The following is a 22,529-nucleotide window of genomic DNA, read 5'->3' as shown; positions in this document are numbered from 1 at the left end:
TTCCAGAAACTGTGAGAGACAGCCAGGTGGAAACCATTCGGAAGATTCAGACGGCTTTCGGTGAAGATTCTGTCGGCGTCACACGGATTAAGGAGTGTTAAAACCTTTTTAAAGACGGCCCACAGCCGCGGAGGGCGCGCGGCGCACCGAGCAGCCATCGACAGGCTCGAACGACCAGATCATTTCCAAACTGAACGCTGTGTTGATCCGGGACATCGTGTGACTACCACAGAAATGGCAAGAGAGCTGGACATAGCACTTTTGCGGCACATTCCACTGTTACAGGAGATTTTGTAATGAAAGACGTGCGGAGGATTTCGCACGCCGGCACGGAGCCGCTCATGGCGCACAACAAAAAAAAAACACCTCCGTGTTGGAAGTCTCACAGGACATGTTGTGGCATGTCCAGCTGTTACACAATTTCTCGGATACTCACTCGACTGAAAAGCCATCGAAAGCCATCTGAATCTTCCGAATGGTTTCCAACACGTAGGTGTTTTTTTTTTGTTGCGCGCCATGAGCGGCTCCGTGCCAACGCGCGAAATCCTCCGCACGTCTTTCATTACAAAATCTCCTGTAACAGTGGAATGTGCCGCAAAAGTGCTATGTCCAGCTCTCTTGCCATTTCTGTGGTAGTCACACGATGTCCCGGATCAACACAGCGTTCAGTTTGGAAATGATCTGGTCGTTCGAGCCTGTCGATGGCCGCTCGGTGCGCAGCGCGCCCTCCGCCGCTGTGGGCCATCTTTAAAAAGGTTTTAACACTCCTTAATCCGTGTGACGCCGACAGAATCTTCACCGAAAGCCGTCTGAATCTTCCGAATGGTTTCCACCTGGCTGTCTCTCACAGTTTCTGGAAAAATTTGATTCAGCGCTGCTCCCATCGCTCTGCCATTTCCCTGACAATAAAAAAACGACAAGGGGGCTGGACCAGTGCTCACTCAAAGCCTGCCCACAGGCGAATGATGCAACCGACAGGCGTGAAAAAACTCACGCATGCGCACGAAGGTTCAAGCTTGGCTGATGCAATCACACGTGATTCAAATCCATATAGTTTTTGAAAAAAATAAAAAGGTCCCTTACTTTTTGGACAGACCTCATAAATCAGGCTGCAGAGAAATTAAAATGAACAGATGAAGGGAGAGATAAAATGTAAAGAAAACATGAGAAAGCAATACACAAAGGAAGAGTAAAGTGTATTGCTGTAGCAGACAGAACATCAAGAGATGGTAACTCTTCATGCTGTCAATGTAGCGTGCTGTCACAATACACTGAACAAAAATATAAACTCACCACTTTTATTTTTGCTCCCACATTTTCCATGAATTGAACTCAAAGATCTAAAACATTTCGTATGAACACAAAAGACCTATTTCGCTCAAATATTGTTCACAGATCTGTCTAAATCTGTGATAGTGAGCACTTCTCCTTTGCCAAGATAATCCATCCCACCTCACCGCTGTGGCATATCAAGATGCTGATTAGACTGCATGATTATTGCGCAGGTGTGCCTCAGGCTGGCCACAATAAAAGGCCACTCTAAAATGTTCAGTTTTATCACATAGCACAATGACACAGATGTTGCAAGTTTTGGGGGAGCGTGTAATTGGCATGCTAACTGCAGGAATGCCCACCAGAGCTGTTGCCCGTGAACTCAATGTTCATTTCTCTACCATAAGCTGTCTTCAAAGGCGTTTCAGAGAATTTGGCCATACATTCAAACGGCCTCACAACCGCAGACCACATGTAACCACACCAGCCCAGGACCTCCACATCCAGCATGTTCACCTCCAAGATCGCCTGAGACCAGTCACCTGGACATCTGCTGCAACAATCAATTTGCAGAACCAAAGAATTTCTGCACAAACTGTTGAAACCATCTCAGCGAAGCTCATCTGCAATTCTGCATGCTCACCGTCCTCATCGGGGTCTCGAACTTCCATTCCAGCTTATTAATTAATCAAAAACCTAGACAGAGCTTTAATTCATTTGAAAGCTTGTCTCTTAGTCTTGTCCATCCAAATTGGAAGTCCCAAAAACCAGTTTTATTTGTTATTATCTATCGTCCACCTGGTCGTTACTGTGAGTTTCTCTGTGAATTTTCAGACCTTTTGTCTGACTTAGTGCTTAGCTCAGATAAGATAATTATAGTGGGCGATTTTAATATCCACACAGATGCTGAGAATGACAGCCTCAACACTGCATTTAATCTATTATTAGACTCTATTGGCTTTGCTCAAAAAGTAAATGAGTCCACCCACCACTTTAATCATATCTTAGATCTTGTTCTGACTTATGGTATGGAAATAGAAGACTTAACAGTATTCCCTGAAAACTCCCTTCTGTCTGATCATTTTTTAATAACATTTACATTTACCCTGATGGACTACCCTGCAGTGGGGAATAAGTTTCATTACACTAGAAGTCTTTCAGAAAGCGCTGTAACTAGGTTTAAGGATATGATTCCTTCGTTATGTTCTCTAATGTCATATACCAACACAGAGCAGAGTAGCTACCTAAACTCTGTAAGGGAGATAGAGTATCTCGTCAATAGTTTTACATCCTCTTTGAAGACAACTTTGGATGCTGTAGCTCCTCTGAAAAAGAGAGCTTTAAATCAGAAGTGTCTGACTCCGTGGTATAACTCACAAACTCGTAGCTTAAAGCAGATAACCCGTAAGTTGGAGAGGAAATGGCGTCTCACTAATTTAGAAGATCTTCACTTAGCCTGGAAAAAGAGTTTGTTGCTCTATAAAAAAGCCCTCCGTAAAGCTAGGACATCTTTCTACTCATCACTAATTGAAGAAAATAAGAATAACCTCAGGTTTCTTTTCAGCACTGTAGCTAAGCTGACAAAGAGTCAGAGCTCTATTGAGCTGAGTATTCCATTAACTTTAACTAGTAATGACTTCATGACTTTCTTTGCTAACAAAATTTTGACTATTAGAGAAAAAATTACTCATAACCATCCCAAAGATGTATCGTTATCTTTGGCTGCTTTCAGTGATGCCGGTATTTGGTTAGACTCTTTCTCTCCGGTTGTTCTGTCTGAGTTATTTTCATTGGTTGCTTCGTCCAAACCATCGGCATGTTTATTGGACCCCATTCCTGCCAGGCTGCTCAAGGAAGTCCTACCATTATTTAATGCTTCAATCTTAAATATGATTAATCAATCTTTGTTAGTTGGTTATGTACCACAGGCCTTTAAGGTGGCAGTAATTAAACCATTACTTAAAAAGCCATCACTTGACCCAGCTATCTTAGCTAATTATAGGCCAATTTCCAACCTTCCTTTTCTCTCAAAGATTCTTGAGAGGGTAGTTGTAAAACAGCTAACTGATCACCTGCAGAGGAATGGTCTATTTGAAGAGTTTCAGTCAGGTTTTAGAATTCATCATAGTACAGAAACAGCATTAGTGAAGGTTACAAATGATCTTCTTATGGCTTCGGACAGTGGACTTATCTCTGTGCTTGTTCTGTTGGACCTCAGTGCTGCTTTTGATACTGTTGACCATAAAATTTTATTACAGAGATTAGAGCATGTCATAGGTATTAAAGGCACTGCGCTGCGGTGGTTTGAATCATATTTGTCTAATAGATTACAGTTTGTTCATGTAAATGGGGAATCTTCTTCACGGACTAAAGTTAATTATGGAGTTCCACAAGGTTCTGTGCTAGGACCAATTTTATTCACTTTATACATGCTTCCCTTAGGCAGTATTATTAGACGGTATTGCTTAAATTTTCATTGTTACGCAGATGATACCCAGCTTTATCTATCCATGAAGCCAGAGGATACACACCAATTAGCTAAACTGCAGGATTGTCTTACAGACATAAAGACATGGATGACCTCTAATTTCCTGCTTTTAAACTCAGATAAAACTGAAGTTATTGTACTTGGCCCCACAAATCTTAGAAGCATGGTGTCTAACCAGATCGTTACTCTGGATGGCATTTCCCTGATCTCTAGTAATACTGTGAGAAATCTTGGAGTCATTTTTGATCAGGATATGTCATTCAAAGCGCATATTAAACAAATATGTAGGACTGCCTTTTTGCATTTACGCAATATCTCTAAAATCAGAAAGGTCTTGTCTCAGAGTGATGCTGAAAAACTAATTCATGCATTTATTTCCTCTAGGCTGGACTATTGTAATTCATTATTATCAGGTTGTCCTAAAAGTTCCCTAAAAAGCCTTCAGTTGGTTCAGAATGCTGCAGCTAGAGTACTGACGGGGACTAGCAGGAGAGAGCATATCTCACCCGTGTTGGCCTCTCTTCATTGGCTTCCTGTTAATTCTAGAATAGAATTTAAAATTCTTCTTCTTACTTATAAGGTTTTGAATAATCAGGTCCCATCTTATCTTAGGGACCTCATAGTACCATATTACCCCATTAGAGCGCTTCGCTCTCAGACTGCGGGCTTACTTGTAGTTCCTAGGGTTTGTAAGAGTAGAATGGGAGGCAGAGCCTTCAGCTTTCAGGCTCCTCTCCTGTGGAACCAGCTCCCAATTCAGATCAGGGAGACAGATACCCTCTCTACTTTTAAGATTAGGCTTAAAACTTTCCTTTTCGCTAAGGCTTATAGTTAGGGCTGGATCGGGTGACCCTGGACCATCCCTTGGTTATGCTGCTTTAGACGTAGATTGTGGGGGGGTTCCCATGATGCACTGTTTCTTTCTCTTTTTGCTCCGTATGCATCACTCTGCATTTAATCATTAGTGATCGATCTCTGCCCCCCTTCACGGCATGTCTTTTTCCTGGTTTTTTCCCTCAGCCCCAACCAGTCTCAGCAGAAGACTGCCCCTCCCTGAGCCTGGTTCTGCTGGAGGTTTCTTCCTGTTAAAAGGGAGTTTTTCCTTCCCACTGTTGCCAAGTGCTTGCTCAATGGGGGTCGTTTTGACCGTTGGGGTTTTTTATAATTATTGTATGGCCTTGCCTTACAATATGGAGCGCCTTGGGGCAACTGTTTGTTGTGATTTGGCGCTATATAAGAAAAAAGTTGATTGATTGATTGATTGAACTGACTGCAGTTTGTTGTTGTAACTGACTTGAGTGAAAAAATGCTCACATTCAATGGCATTTGGTTGCTAATCAACTCTATGTGAAGGAGATGCGTTGCACTGCGTGAGGCAAATGATGGTCACACCAGATTCTGACTGGTTTTCTGACCTCCCCAGATCCCCCCTCCCCCCCAATAAAGCAAAACTGTACAATTCAGAGTGGTCTTTTATTGTGTCCAGCCTAAGGCACACCTATGTAATAATCATGCTGTCTAATCAGCATCTTGATATGCTTTGCAGTTTGTATCACCATTTATACAGCTTCATGATGAAGTGGTATAGAGGAAGATTTTCTTAAAAAGAAGACCTGGAAGTTTAGCTACAATTTGCCAGAGGGTACATCTGAGATGCAAGCCTGGATTTGATCTGTTTTGGTGAAAAAATATCCTTCTCTGCTCTACTCCACTATGAAGCTAAGAGTGGTGATGCAAAATGCAAAATTTGCACTGTGCTCAATTTCTCCAATCACAGCCACATAAGCCTATAACTCTGGGTTGTCTGGGTGTCTTGATGGCTTTCCTCACTCTTCTCCTTCTTGGACAGTCACTCAGTTTTTGAGAACTGTCTACTTCATGCAGAGTTACCATAGAGTGCCATACTGTTTGTATTTCTTTGTAAATGATGTAAATAAAGTCTAAGACATATTCAGTGCCAGCTTTACTATCAGAGAGCCTCGTCCACAGCTACCACAAAAGACCCCAAACTGTCACTGATGTTAAAGGAGGCAATACATGGTATTAACAACAGAGGTATGTAAAACTTTTGATCAGGGTCATTTGGGTTGTTTCTGTTGTATTTATGATTTAAAAAGAGTAAACACAGTTGCTTGACAATAAATGGCTTCACCCAACCACTAATCATGAATGCAAAAAAAGTTTTTGTGTTATCATTCATATTCTCTGAAAAATTAGGGGGGGATTCTGCCAGGGTACGTAAATTTTGAGCACAAATGAACTAACACACAACTGTATCTTCAACACTGAAACACAGCCACAAGCATAGCAGCCATCCATCCACTTTACATGGCTTAGCCACATGTTCCTATGCTAAATCACATGTACCATTACCCTTTAGAAGATCCTCAGTCATTCCAAGACCAGATGCAATATAGAGACATGTCCAAGGGTCTTCATAACAACATTCCTGAAGTACCTCAACTACTTCTTTTCAGTGCAAAGGTGCATCAGTTCAAATCCAATCCTCTCTCCACCCTGCAAATAAAACTCAATTTGTATCTGTGACCTCATTCTTTTGGTCACTACCCAAATTTCATGAATACAGAAGTTATGAATGCAAATTGACTGATTAACAGATCTTTGTCTTTAACTTTCACCCCGAGTCCACAGCAAAACCCACATTACTGCTATTAGCCCACATCTTGATCTCTTTTTGATCTCAATTTTTCCCTTACTTGTGAGCAAAAGCCCTTAGCATTGTGATCTTGTCTGTACATAATGATCAGCTTGTCATTCAAGTGTGCCCTCCCACACACAACATGTGTTTCAGCGGAGGGGGGAGCGCAATACACATGTACGCCACATGTGTTGGGGGAGCGACACCTGCACACCACATGTGTTGGGGGGAGTTCGTCACAGTCACACCTATATGTGTTGCTTGGCAACTGTGCACACGAGGAGTACTTAGACAATTTTCACAGACAGCTCGAATGTGGTCATCTGCACTTTACTATCGTGCCAGGAATGCGAATAGCTCCACCTTTTCTAAGTGCCCATCAAGCTGTGTTGGATCTTCGTGTGTGGCACCTGGAATTTGTCCGACACCTGCTGAGAGGGGGTCAAATGGGCACTCGCAGGGCACTCGCTGTTTTTCAGCTGGTGGTGTGCGCGAATGGTTGTGGCAACAGCTGTACAAGGCATTTGAGACAGCTCCAATTTTTCACGACTGGCATGCGATTCCTCCTTCATGTTTTTGTTTTCTACTATAGCGTAAAGAACTTTTGATTTGTAAGAAAGCACAATATAAATAAAGTATTATTACTATTATAGAGTCAACTCTTTTCATATGACAATGTTTGGAGAATGTCCTGACCCTGGGGTTTGCCTCATGCATTTGGCAGATCAGCTGAAATTCCACCAAAACACTTTCAACAGCTGAGAAAAGTAAATGTTAAGTCTAGGATCTTAATAAACATTAATGCGAGAAAAAAATAATAATTCAAGGGAAACTCTGAGGTACAGAGAGAACAAGCCAACTTGAATGACCACATCCTTTGCTGCAAACTGTCTGGTGTAGCAGGGCAACAAATCTACCACAGTGCTTATACTCTAAGGATGTAATCAAACGCAGTCTTTCTTTTCATGTGTGAAAGCAGCATAAAAGATTTTAAGAAAATCACTCAAAAAAAAAAACATTGTAAACTACATTAAGCAAACCTCCTGCCAGGAATATTTATTGATTAACATCACAACTGATACTATAATGACATAAGTATTATCCTTCCACTGAAAATTGAATTAAAATTTGAAAACCATCTGTGTGGTGACTGCAGATAATGTGGCTCCTGATTATCTGAAGATGGCAACATGTACGTTTAATGGGATGGATACACTAGCTTGTTTGTGACAATTAGCAGGGAATACTTCTTCTTCAGTGTGCTGTATAATTAAACCAGCCACTACTCAGGAGGGCTTGACTTGTTTTTTTAACATTTAATTTATTTTAACATTAAATTATGATTCAAGAAAGCCAAAATACCACTTTACTTGTGTTTTTTGATGCATTGTTGACTCAAAACATTTTACAGAGCTCATAACATGCAGTGATAGCACAGAAGCTAGTGCCAAACAGCGCCACTCCAGGTCAAAGCAAAAAGTAACAGAAAGTGGACATCTACAGCTATGAGGTTCCTATTAGGTATGGCTACTTTTGAACTGCTGTACTACACCAAATTTGTATGGGGTGCAGGGAGGGACTGGAGCAGTAGAAGGTCGACTGCTGTGTGTCGATCATACAGTATGTGAGACTTCACTGTTCAGTGTTATTGATGAGAGGTTCATAATCATATACCTGCAGGCTGTTTTCCTGAAGGCCAGATCTGAGTGACTTGCATCAAGGAGAACTCAGGAAGGGTTGGATGGTATGTGTAACTATGGGCAGCGGTACAAATATTATTAAAGTTGTTTCCTTTCACTATCTCATGTAAAAATATTGGCCTGTCACATATATGGTGAATACCCAATAGATACTGCATATATTATCAGTAAGAATGATGTCTTCTAATCCAAAGCAATCATATATAAGCAAGCAATATACATGTCAAACTCTAATTCTAATCCAATTACATTTGTTCTGCAAATCTGATTGGTTGATCGTGTGAGATTTCAGACCATAAAATATTGAGTAGACGGTGGCAAAATATTCGACCAATTCACATTTAATGTATAACTCCATGCCCTGACCGCGCTGCTGCACAGGTGCTAATACTGGCGGTGTCAGCTGAGAGTGACAGAAACTCGTGCAGCAAAGACGATGCCGAAATGCGTGGATTTAATGGATTTAACTGGACTGATTGATGGATTTACCATGGATTTAACTCAATGCAGCTGACGAGATGGAATAATCTGTGGGCCTGATCACAGAATTTCCAGTGTGCCATGAAGACACTGTTGCTATGGTAAGCTCTGACGAACCACACCCTTTCACAACGATTCGCCGACCAAATTACTTAAAGAAAAATAAATCATGCAAACGATGGAATTGGATTTGAATGGGAATAACCCTGTTGTGTCTGATGATTTGCAGACGTTCATGCTGGATTACAAAATAGCCGTAAAATCCAGCATGAACATCCGCAAATCATCAGACACAACAGGATTATTACCTAATTAATGACTGAATTAGTTCCTACAAGTAATGTCATATAATGTAATGTAAATATATAATGTCCAACATAGCAGTATTTCTTTTTAAATGTTTTAGATGAGGTTTAAAGATTTTCTTAATATACCTTTCAACCTCACAATCGCATAACACTTAGCCGACTGACAATTTCAGCAACAAATGCTCTCTAAAGACAATTTTCCACATATGAGCAACAAGACACTTCTTTAAGTACAACACATGGACTGTAAGGTCTTACCTTGTGCAATACAATTGTGGTGTAAGCTGCACCAAACACAGATTTACCAAAAACAGTCTCCATCACAGAATTATAGAATTACAAACACAGATATAATTACGCTATTTTGGAGAAAATGCAGTTGTAAAACTTGTAGGCAGATCAGAGAAAATGAAACAGATATGCAGACACCTAAGAATCTAGAGTTACCAAAAGTCCCATAAAATCCAGTACCAAACCATCACCTGTAGGGCAGCATTACCTACAAAGAAGCACAATCATTGCTATGACTCATTACTGAACCACAGACAAACGCGTGTTTCTCTTTCTGTTCTCCACTTTAGTGTCAAAACAGCCAGGAACAGCTCACAACCAACTTAGCTATTCATTTTGGCTTGACAGGTTTATAACAGGTCTTAACTGAAGGAAATGCACGTGTGCATTGCAACAATTTTACATTCTTTAAGATCAAAACAAACAAATCCACTGCCAGATAAATACAACATGGAACTGGAAGATATACTGTGAGCATATGCGTACTGTCAACCATTAGAGGTTTAAGCAAATTATGATAAATCGACAAAGAAATGTAAGCAATGCAAAAACTGTGTGAGATATATACATACATACATATATACAACCCCTGGCAAAAATTATGGACTCACCGGCCTCAGAGGATGTTCATTCAGTTGTTTAATTTTGTAGAAAAAAAGCAGATCACAGACATGACACAAAACTAAAGTCATTTCAAATGGCAACTTTCTGGCTTTAAGAAACACTATAAGAAATAAGGAAAAAAAATTGTGGCAGTCAATAACGGTTACTTTTATAGACCAAGCAGAGGGAAAAAAATATGGAATCACTCAATTCTGAGGAAAAAATTATGGAATCATGAAAAACAAAAGAATGCTCCAACACATCATTACTATTTTGTTGCACCATCTCTGGCTTTTATAACAGCTTGCAGTCTCTGAGGCATGGACTTAATGAGTGACAAACAGCACTCTTCATTAATCTGGCTCCAACTTTCTCTGATTGCTGTTGCCAGATCAGCTTTGCAGGTTGGAGCCTTGTCATGGACCATTTTCTTCAACTTCCACCAAAGATTTTCAATTGGATTAAGATCCGGACTATTTGCAGGCCATGACATTGACCCTATGTGTCTTTTTGCAAGGAATGTTTTCACAGTTTTTGCTCTATGGCAAGATGCATTATCATCTTGAAAAACGATTTCATCATCCCCAAACATCCTTTCAATTGATGGGATAAGAAAAGTGTCCAAAATATCGACGTAGACTTGTGCATTTATTGATGATGTAATGACAGCCATCTCCCCAGTGCCTTTACCTGACATGCAGCCCCATATCATCAATGACTGTGGAAATTTACATGTTCTCTTCAGGCAGTCATCTTTATAAATCTCATTAGAACGGCACCAAACAAAAGTTCCAGCATCATCACCTTGCCCAATGCAGATTCGAGATTCATCACTGAATATGACTTTCATCCAGTCATCCACAGTCCACGATTGCTTTTCCTTAGCCCATTGTAAACTTGTTTTTTTCTGTTTAGGTGTTAATGATGGCTTTCGTTTAGCTTGTCTGTATGTAAATCCCATTTCCTTTAGGCGGTTTCTTACAGTTCGGTCACAGACGTTGACTCCAGTTTCCTCCCATTCGTTCCTCATTTGTTTTGTTGTGCATTTTTGATTTTTGAGACATATTACTTTAAGTTTTCTGTCTTGACGCTTTTATGTCTTCCTTGGTCTACCAGTATGTTTGCCTTTAACAACCTTCCCATGTTGTTTGTATTTGGTCCAGAGTTTAGACACAGCTGACTGTGAACAACCAACATCTTTAGCAACATTGCGTGATGATTTACCCTCTTTTAAGAGTTTGATAATCCTCTCCTTTGTTTCAGTTGACATCTCTCGTGTTGGAGCCATGATTCATGTCAGTCCACTTGGTGCAACAGCTCTCCAAGGTGTGATCACTCCTTTTTAGATGCAGACTAACGAGCAGATCTGATTTGATGCAGGTGTTAGTTTTGGGGATGAAAATTTACAGGGTGATTCCATAATTTATTCCTCAGAATTGAGTGAGTCCATATTTTTTTCCCTCTGCTTGGTCTAAAAAAGTAACCGTTACTGACTGCCACAATTTTTTTTCTTGATTTCTTATAGTGTTTCTTAAAGCCAGAAAGTTGCCATTTGAAATGACTTTAGTTTTGTGTCATGTCTGTGATCTGCTTTTTTTCTACAAAATTAAACAACTGAATGAACATCCTCCGAGGCCGGTGATTCCATAATTTTTGCCAGGGGTTGTACATACACATACACATACACACACCCACACCCACACACAAACATATATATATTTTCATTTTTCAAAAGAAGTAATAAATTAAGCAAGGCTTGAATAATGAATTGGAATGAACCTTATGCTGCGTTTACACATAACGACAACAAGTCACGAATGCCATGAAGTATACATTCTTGGCCGGTGATCACTAATGTGATGATTCGGGGCAGAGGTGTCAGGAGTCCTGAGGAACTGTTGTAACCTGTTACCACACGTTACGATTAATGGCACGTATCGCTGGCAAATTATCAGGAACCATTACACACGGCCAATAATAATGTCCTGCACTGTTGCGCGTAACAGTGCATCGTTACGTTATGTCATGTTGTGAATCAGGCGATTTGTCTCCACACATCTACCCCATATTCATGCTACCGTCACCTGCTTAACAGTTCACATCGCTCCAGATTGCTCCTCAACATTGGACTCTGTGCCATGGAATTGCACAGAAAGGAGGCAGAGGAGACGGAGAGAGCCAGATGTCAGGCTGCATGCAGCACTCCTCTGGCTCAGACTCATTCTCCCGAACATCAGGCACAACAGCAGGTGGAACACCTGCAGGAGCACACTGAGGAGCATTGGAACGAGACTGAGCCGACTTGGTGTCACTGTCCTTCTTTGGCAAACTACAGCAATGAAACTGAATATGGTGCAGCAGGTCCGTATGCGAGAGAAGTGATTCGTAGTGGCATGCAGTGAAATGTGACACCACATTATAATTTGTGTCAAAACTTTTCGTTTTCGTGACAATTCATAGGGCTAGTGTACATGATTCTCAAGTGGAATGACAGGTAACAATCTGATTGTCATAATTCATGTTATGTCCAAAACACACCCATGATTAAGGGCCCCTTCACACATAGTATGAATTTGGTCGATTTGCACATGAAGTGAGTATGCAGCAGGAATCGTGCAAACATGTAAAATCACTGCCTGGTACACCTGTTGCTACAACTATTTGCGCACACCAGCGGCTTTAAGACAGAGTGTGCACTGTGCGAGCCCATCAAACCCTCTCGCAGCAGGTGTCGGCTAAATTCCAGTTGACACGCACAAACATCTAACACCGCTCGCACAGCAATTACAAAATGTGTGGCCATTCGCGCTATTAACACGACAACAGTCAGCACACAATCATTGTCGTGCTGGCAGTGAAATTTGTTTAAGTGCCCCACGAGTCTGCCTTTGGTCTGTGCGCTGAACTGACAGGAGGTGTGGCCGCCGATAGAAGCGGCTGTGGAGATCTGTCGATCTGGACATCCCAGCTGGACAACACGTACTGTGTTTGGACGGACATGAACATAAATAAAAACATGCATCACTATGGCGACGGGATGCAGTGAGCGCACATACACACTGTAGCCCATTGACAGGCTTTCCCAGGTTGAAACGGACCGTCAGATCATAACACACAGTGGGCGATCTGACTGTCACGTCACCCACGTGAGCTCTGTTCCACATGATTCGGTGTCAGTCCTGCAGTCCGCCGGCAGGACACCCACGCAAGCCGGCTGGACACGCTCCAGCAGATGTGGACATGATGAGACGAGCAAACTGCTTGTCATTCATGTCATTTCATGACTGTATGTCTGTGACCATGAGTCATCTACAGAGGAACAGACGAATCATATTTGTACTGTCCGCTTGATAAGAGGGATTCAATAACATGCAATGTTTTTATATACTGTATGATTTTATTTTTTTCAAATATGTCCATGTCCTTCCTGATATCAGGCAATTTCCCACACCTATCACAGGCCAGGGATGGTAGCTCAGTGGTAAAGTTTCTGACTGACAACCAGAGCTTTTGTAAAGCGCGGGTTCGAATCCTGTGTTTTTTTTTTAATTTTCACAGCAGCTGCGTGATGTGGTTACACATCGCACTGCTGCTCGCACTGTGTTCCCGCGTGCATGAACCGTCACACCGGTAGCATGCACGCCTGCCCATCAACAGGATGTTTTGTGGTACGCTCATATGAGTTGTTTCGATGGGAGTTGGCCTGAGTTGTACATCGTCGCACTATGTGTGAAGGGGCCCTTAACGACACGTGACAGTTTGTGCTACAAGAACCATCACAGGAACCAGTACGAATGCTATCACGCTCTATTAAGAATCACCATTAATCAAGATGTATCAACACACTCAGTTGCGAACTCCGCGACATGAGGCAAAGATATGGTGGTACATGACTTTTGTGGAAGATTTTTTGACAGCCAAAAACGTGTTGGTGCGTGATATTCGTGGACCATGTTTTTGGCTCTCAAAAATCTTTCGCAAATGTCACGCACCACCCTCAATTCGTGGAGCTTGGAAATGAGCATGTTGATACGTGGTGATTCTTAACTGAGCGTGACAGCATCCATAGTGGTTCCTGTCATGGTTCTTGGTGCCCAAACTGTCATGTGTCATTAAGAATTGTCATGAAAACTATCAAGTTTTGACACGAATTGTAAGGTGGTGTCACATTTCATTGCACGCAACTACAAATTACTTCTCTCATGTGCGCATGATTAAGCCCTGCTGCACCACATTGAGTTTCGTTGCTGTAGTTTGCCGAAGAAGGACAGTGATGCCGAGTTGGCTAAATCTCGTTCCAATGCTCCTCAGCACACTCCTGCAGATGTTCCACCTGCTGTTGTGCCTGTTATTCGGGAAAACGAGCGAGAGGAGAGCAACGCGCAGCCAGACATCTTGCTCTCTTCGTCTCCTCATCTTCCTTTCTGCACAACTCCATGGCACAGAGCCCATCGGGGCATGCAATCACAAAGTTCTTGTTCTGCTGTGGATTCATCTGGATGTTGTGGAGCAATCATGGAGTGATAAGAACTGCTCAACAGCTAACGGTAGGATGAATATGGGGGGGTGGTGGGGGGGTGGTGGAGGCAATTCACCTGATTCACAACTTTCCTGACAGAATCATGACACTGTAATGATGCGCTGTTACGCAATGTTGCGCGCAACAGCGCAGGACGATATTACAGACCATGCATAATGGTTTGTGATAATTCACCTGCGATACGTGGCATCAATCGTAATGCATGGTAACAAGTTGCAACAGTTCCTGAGGACTCCTGACACCTCTGCCCCAAATCATCACATTCGTGATCATTGGCCAAGAATATATACTTCGTGGCATTCACGACTTGTCGTCATTATGTGTAAACGCAGCATTAGACCTCAACAATTTTTTGAAGAGGAGCTCAATCCTTTTATTTCCTGTTAATTATGTAATATTATGTATTTCCATTGAACTTAGTAAATAAAATCGCGCATGCACTCACGCTTTTAATATAAAGATGATTTACCACCCCGCTGCTGGAATATGTTAGTCTAGAATGTAATTAGCAATGTCAGATAATAGCTTTAGTTTATGGCTGCAGCTATCGATTATTTTAGCAATTGAGTAGTCTATCGATTATTCTGTGATTAATCGAATAATTGGATAAAAAGTACTTTTTTAAACATCAATAGTCCAAGGCCCTCCCTAAGCAATGGCACAATATCGCTGCAACAAAGTGTTGACATTCTGGTGAAATGTTTTTTTTAAAATTATTTTATTTAAGTTACCGTGTTTGTGAAGTGGGCAGCACGGTGGCTTAGTGGTTAGCACTGTTGCCTCACAGCAAGAAGGTCATGGGTTTAATTCCTGCCTGTGGCCTTTCTGTGTGGAGTTTGCATGTTCTCCCCGTGTTTGCGTGGGTTTCCTCCGGGTATCCGGTTTCCTCTCACATCCAAAGACATGCGGGTTAGGTGGATTGGGATCTTTAAATTGTCCATAGGTGTGCGTGTGGTGTGACTATGTTTGTTTGTCTGTTTGTGGCCCTGCGACAGACTGGCGTCCTGTCCTGGGTGTACCCCGCCTCACACTCTATGACTGCTCAGAAAGACTCCAGCCCCCTGCGACCCTTAACTGGACTAAGGGCCCGGTCCCACTGGGAGAGGGTTAATTGCGCATGAAATGAGTACACAAATTACGGACATTCGTTGTCGTCTGCAACAAAAATGGCCAAAAATGCCAAATGTCCTAGTATGAATTATAGATATATTAATAATGTATAGCGAATAAATGATGAACAATCACGGTTGTATAATGCATGTCATGAGGAAACGGATCCGACGCATTGCGATTATCACGGCAGTATTACGGGTGTATTATGAATGCATTGCGCACGTGTTGCGCGTGCACGGCATCTGCATTGTGGTCATAAAAGAAGCGCACTCGGGCTGTTGGCATCACTATTCACACCAACAATACAGGCTCTGGAGCATTAGCTGGACATGGACAAGTTGATTGGACTAAACAAGCAGTGAACAGGGCGAGTGGTGACGTCAGCAGATTGCATCAGAAGGCAGCTCGTCTGAACGATTATAACAAGAAGTTAAATCTGTTATAAACATACGAATAAATACTGTAACAGCTGCAGGCAAGAATGAAAAAACACTCAACTGTTTTATCAAGCCGTGACAACGTAAACAAGTCAAATAATTACCTTTTTAGACGGCTCAAAATGCTTCCTGCAGCTTCCTCTGTGATTCAGGAGGTGATTAGAGCCATTTTCAACAGCCAATTTGCAGAATAAAATGATTGTTCCGCCACAAATAATTATTTTATATAAACAGCATCCAGCGCAGAGTGCATGGCAGCCGGTAGAACAAAGAACGGCCTCCAGCTGTGAACACAGCGCATCTGATTTGCATCCGCCGCAAATCAGATGCAAAGCAGATGTAATAAAAACACTTTATTCGTGGCCAATCTCTATGCAGTCGCTACAACTTATTTTAATCCATGATGTGGACATGATGGGCACGCAAAATATCCATTTTACACACTGTCCCAGTCCGCTGCCAAGCTGCAAATCCCCGTCAGTTGCGGATATCAGCAGATGACGGCGAATATACAGCACATATATGAGTATGTATTGTGTATGTATTGAGTATGTATGGAGTATGTAAGGCGGATGTCATCCGCAGCCAAAATTTTATGCAGCTCAAAAATCCTGATAACGGAAAAACGTGCCTCTACGGATAATTGCGGATGTGTGCGGGTGTGGGCCGACTCATACAAGCATGTTTCACACATACTGCGGATGTTAAGCGAATATGAGCCAATTTTGTGCGCAATCCATATGCAAATCCTCCTAAACGCCAGTGGGACCGGGCCCTAAGTGGTTGAAGATGTGTGTGTGTGTATGTGTTTGTGAAGTGTTGTGTGTTGCCCAAAAAAGAAAAATTAAAGAGCGAAACAGAAGAAAGACTGGACTTCTGCTGTTTGTAAGTGTAGCCGGAGACGGAGTTGTGACTCGAGCAGAGAGAGACAGCAGCCTCCCCACGTCGAGTAGACCGTGTGTTGTTCAAAAACAGACAAACACACTGCTTTGCTTTAAATGTGCAGTAAGGCTATTTCGGATGATCAGCGCGGACCCTCTTTCTCTTAAAAGGCTTTATTTTACTCTGTGTGTCATGCTGGAAAGCTGTAGCTATCATTGCTAATTTGATTAGCTGTTATGCTCTATTCTTCTTCTGTTTTTTTTTTTTTGGGGGGGGGGGCATTGCAGCGCCACACACAGGCCTGGCATATGTACTACAACCTTAAACAAAGCTCCGAGGCACAGAATTTGCCTCAAACATTTTTTTGTAGTCAAATTATTCGAGTTACTCGACTACTCGTTTCAGCCCTACTTTAGTCTCTCCAGAAATATTAGTGGCACCGTTCATCCTTGACCCAAAATATATAAGCATACCAAATGGCAAATGTCAGCTGTCCCCAGTCGTATACACACTGAACTTTTGGTGTTTTCTGCCTTCTGCTGCAAGCAGGTAAATGGAATGCAATTATATAGCGCTTTTCCATCTGCAGCAGACGCTCAAAGCGCTTTACAAATACTGCCTCACATTCACCCCGATGTGAGGGTGCTGCCATACAAGATGCCCACTACACACCGGGAGCAATAAGGGATGAAAGACCTTGCCCAAGGGCCCTTAGTGATTTTCCAGTCAGGCTGGGATTTGAACCGAGGGTCTTCTGGTCTCAAGCCCAATGCCTTAACCACTAGACCATGCTTTTAATTTTTACACACATAAACAGAGATGGTGGCAGAAGACATCAAAAGCAATACTCTTTTCACTCATGGTAACTAAACCAATTGAACCACAAAAACACAATAAATCAATAACATGAACAACACTGTTTAACATGAACCACAATAACATTTAAAACCCCAAAACCCAGAAATCCCATGGTGCATTGCAGCAGCGTGTCCATTGCTTACTGGTCAGCTAAAATTGCTCATTTCTCAAAAATATTGGTCCTATCAACTTTGTTTTTTTATTTCATACAAAGGACAACACTGGCTTCCAAAATGGGTTCTGCATAACTGTCCACAGCAAGCGAGAACACACACAGACACGAGACACTCACACAGGTATGCATTCACCCTAGAGGGCTGAATATTAACATGGAGAGAAAACAAAGCAGAGCGCCTTATTCTAGAGTTGCAAGAGTGTGTGGACGGACTGCCAGACTATTTTGTAGCAACCAAAACAACTGGGTCACATTAGAACAGCCCTGGTTTTCCAACATTGCCTGTCTCTATTAACAAATCCACGATGATCTGCCGATGACTGGACTGAAACATAATTCCTCAGTCTGGATCTCTCCCTCCAAATTCTTCCATCTCCATCCAGATGGCGAGGGGTTTTCACTCATGTCAGTACTTGGCACTACTTGGTTGTTTAGCTTTCTCATTCTAAGACAGTCTGAGGAAAGAATGTTGTAGTTTCCAGGCATTTCTGTGGTAAAGAGGTGTACAATTACACTGGAGCTGGGAAATCACTGATTCAACATAAAAGGTAACACAATCACAAAAGCAGCAGGCAGGCACACACACACACACATTTTATATATATATATATATATATATATATATATATATATATATATATATATATATATATATATATATATATATATATATATATATATATATATATATATATATGTGTGTGTGTGTGTGTGTGTGTGTGTGTGTGTGTGTGTGTGTGTGTGTGTGTGTGTGTATGTACCCAGATAGGTGGTAGAAAATGAATGAATATATAAGTATATAACAACTCCATTCTGAACTACCATTTATTTGAATTAACTGGTGTTTAATCTTTTGAATACTATTCAAAAGATTAAATTTTAAATTGCAAAAAAATAATTTTTTAAATTTTAAAAAAAATTTTAATTGCACTAGTGCAATTTAAAATTTGAAATAAAATGCTGTGTGACAATTTCTCAAGTGTTTAATCTTCCTTAATCCTTTAATGTGTTCATATTTTTCAAAAGAATGTAGTGGCTATCAATATGCTCTATCCAACAGTTGAGCTGAACGTGAAAGGGTTAAGTAATCTGCAAAACTAAGACTGCGCCACCACCTTAGTTTCATTTTAATCCAAGAAAAACTCAGTGTATAAACAGTATGACGGTCTGCATATCACTCACTATGTCTGTTGTTTTCAGGGCCTGTTGTGGTTCTGACAGGCTCCTGTGGATGTCCGTACTTGGAAGTCCGGCCCCTTGGAAGCACTGATGAGGACAGCTTCCCAACCCTGGGGCCACTTGGGTTCTCCATGCCTGTGAAAGAAGAGAAAGGATGCAAACTCACAGATCAATCAATCAATCAATCAATTTTTTTTATATAGCGCCAAATCACAACAAACAGTTGCCCCAAAGCGCTTTATATTGTAAGGCAAGGCCATACAATAATTATGTAAAACCCCAACGGTCAAAACGACCCCCTGTGAGCAAGCACTTGGCTACAGTGGGAAGGATAGCTATAGGCAACAATGGGATGATCATTAATCCTCTACCACTGGTTGTCAAAACATTATTAGCGTTGTCCACTGCATCAACAGAGCGTGATGGTGCTTCTCCAATAAAGATTCCTCATCTGAGCCATCAACACTTATGGACTGAAGATTGTCTGAGATGAGGCACACACATCATCTGCAGTAGTAATGAGGGTGTGACCTTCCATGTTTCATTTCAAAATCAATATTCTCACTAACACACAAACTCCATGTTCTGCCCATTAGACAAAAGATGAGTCCAAAAGAGTGAGGGAAGGGTGCAAAGCTCACTGTGTTACAAGGCCTGGCTTATAGCACGTTATGAAAACCAGGAAGGCATCTTTTTATGAGGTCATACTTTCATCTTTTGACTGTGAGGATGCAAATTACCTGTTCATATGAAGACGACAGTACATACCAGCGACACGCTTTGGGTTTTAGTCCTCATTCCCCAAAAGCATGAGACAGTGTAATAGATGAAGTTTGACAATTGCTAATTATGCTAATTGTGACTGATTATGATCCAACATGCTTTCTCTTACCACGTCTCATGTCACTCCCCTAATGAATATCAACAGCACAGAAAGGGTCAGGTGGTGGAGGCCTCTCCCTATCGGTTTACACGCCACGCTATTCACTGTGCATTGAGTGAAGATCATTTGTTAATCACAGCGACAGCGTACTGACAGTTTCTCTTCAGCTGTTGCTAAAAGAATGTGAATTTATCATGGCTTTGGATGAAAACAGAGAAATATGATAAAGACACAGGGATCTGAAACACATCTCATACAAACACACCACATCTCTGCCTCATTATGATGCGAAGTGACCAGAAAGAAAAGGTACTAACTGCTGTGCGAATGTGAGGGAGCTCAAAAGTACAAGCACAAGAAAATGGTAAAAGGCCCCAGAATATTACCAGTTTATTAATACATTATTAGGCCTACTTTTCCCCCCTCATGTACGAAAAAAATAAGACAGAAAAAAAGACTCCTGCTGTGTTTTCAAGTAGCCTTCCTAAAAGAAAACAACTTTGTCAGTGGCCCTTAGGGACTCAATAGTTAAAACCCCGTGTTGAAAAGCAGGTTCCAGAGTATTTTGATAATGGCAGACCCGTGTTTGTTTTTTCAATTAAAAAAACATATGGGAAAAGAAAGAAAATTTTGTGAAGTGGTTTTAAACTACATGAAATTATGCCACCAAGTTCCATTGTATGACCATGACATAAATTTATTACCATATTAATTATGGTAAAGAAAACACTTAATTCTTTGAGCAACTAGTTCTGTACTAACAGAGGGCAGCATTGCCAAAACAGAAGCATGTTTTTGAAGTGGCTGTCTCTCTAGTGACCTTAGAAGCACCCAGCTGTTGCTGGAAAGATTTGGTTATGAGACACAACAGCAAACAGGTATGAACACATAAAGCAGAGCAGGTGATGGAAGTAAAATTACATTTATAATTCTATGCCATTTCTGTAATTATGGGGTGGTTTGAATTAATGTTAAATATAGCACAAGCGAGCATTGAAAAAAATAATAAAATAATTTCTGATCAGATCCACCTATTACATTCTGATCAAACAGTATATATGAGCCTTTTCCATTCAAATTCTCAACAATTCTCATTATGAACGCATGATTTGGGACACTAACAGAGATGTCTCTGGGACTTGAAATTAATTCTTAAGGAAGCTACAACAAGTTGTAGTTACAGTGGTATGTAAAAGTTTGGGCACCCCTGATGATTTCCATGATTTTCCTTAATAAATCATTGGTTGCTTGGATCAGCAATTTCAGTTAAATATATCATATAACAGACAGTGATATTTGAGAAGTGAAATGAAGTTTATAGGATTTACAGAAAGTGTGCAATAATTCTTTAAACAAAATTAGGCAGGTGCATAAATTTGGGCACCCCAACAGAAAAATACATCAATATTTAGTAGATCCTCCTTTTGCAGAAATAACAGCCTCTAAATGCTTCCTATAGCTTCCAATGAGAGTCTGGATTCTGGATGAAGGTATTTTGGACCATTCTTCTTTACAAAACATCTCAGGTTTGTTGGTTTCTGAGCATGGACAGCCCATTTAAAATTACACCACTGATTTTCAATAATATTCAGGTCTGGGGACTGAGACGGCCATTCCAGAACATTGTACTTGTTCCTCTGCATGAATGCCTTAGTAGATTTTGAGCAGTGTTTAGGGTCGTTCTCTTGTTGAAAGATCCAGCCCCGGCGCAACTTCAATTTTGTCACGAACATTGTTCTCAAGAATCTGCTGATACTGACTGGAATCCATGTGACCCTCAACTTTAACAAGATTCCCATTACTTGCACTGGCCACACAGCCTCACAGTATGATGGAACCACCTCAAAATTTTACTGTAGGTTGCAAGTGTTTTTCTTGGAATGCTGTGTTCTTTTTCTGCCATGCATACTGCCCCTGGTTATGTCCAAATAACTCAATTTTAGTTTCATCAGTCCACAGCACCTTATTCCAAAATGAAGCTGGCTTGTCTAAATGTGCTTTAGCATACCTCAAGCGACTCTTTTTGTGGCGTGTATGCAGAAAAGGCTTCCTCTGCATTACAGCATCATACAGCATCTCTTTGTGCAAAGTGTGCTGTATAGTTGAACGATGCACAGAGACACTATTTGCAGAAAGATCATGTTGTAGGTCTTTGGAGCAGGTCTGTGGGTTGAATATGACTGTTCTCAACATCCGTCGCTTCAGTTTATCTGAGATTTTTCTTGGACTGCCACTTCGGGGCTTAAATACTACTGTGCCTGTGGTCTTCCATTTCCTCACCATGTTCCTCACAGTGGAAAATGCTGAAATCTCTGAGATAGCTTTTTGCATCCTTCCCCTAAACCATGATGCTGAACAAGCTTTGTTTTCAGGTCATTTAAGAGTTGTTTATAGGCTCCCATGTTGCCACTCATTAGAAGAGATACAAAGGGGGGAAACATTTGCAAATGGCCACCTTAAATACCTTTTCTCATGACTGAATTCACCAAGGAGGTCTATCAGGTTTGACAGGCAAGACGGGCTGGACACAAATGCAAGATGCAGACACACAGCTCAGTGGAGTTAAAGCATTTAACAGGCTGGAGTCGGTACACAGAAAGGCAGTCCAAAAAGAGCAACAGTGACAAAATCAGGTGCAGATTGAAAGCAGGTGTGCGTGGA

General features: G+C 41.4%; 1 protein-coding gene across 8 annotated transcripts in view; it reads right to left on the bottom strand.

The window, feature by feature from the left end:
* znf512b (zinc finger protein 512B) overlaps window positions 1-22,529 on the bottom strand; it is a 135,323-nt gene that overhangs the window by 101,756 nt on the left and 11,038 nt on the right. For all 8 annotated transcript variants that reach the window (XM_034172614.1, XM_034172615.1, XM_034172619.1 and 5 more), the window contains exon 2: window positions 18,989-19,120. In XM_034172614.1, the coding sequence (XP_034028505.1) occupies window positions 18,989-19,118 (130 nt within the window). In that variant the 5' untranslated portion in view covers window positions 19,119-19,120. The remainder of the gene's footprint in view (window positions 1-18,988; window positions 19,121-22,529) is intronic.

Source organism: Thalassophryne amazonica, chromosome 6, assembly GCF_902500255.1.
Source record: "Thalassophryne amazonica chromosome 6, fThaAma1.1, whole genome shotgun sequence".
NCBI classification, from domain to species: Eukaryota; Metazoa; Chordata; class Actinopteri; order Batrachoidiformes; family Batrachoididae; genus Thalassophryne; species Thalassophryne amazonica.
The sequence above is the reverse complement of the archived record's forward strand: the minus strand, read 5'-3'. Positions and strand labels throughout refer to the sequence as shown.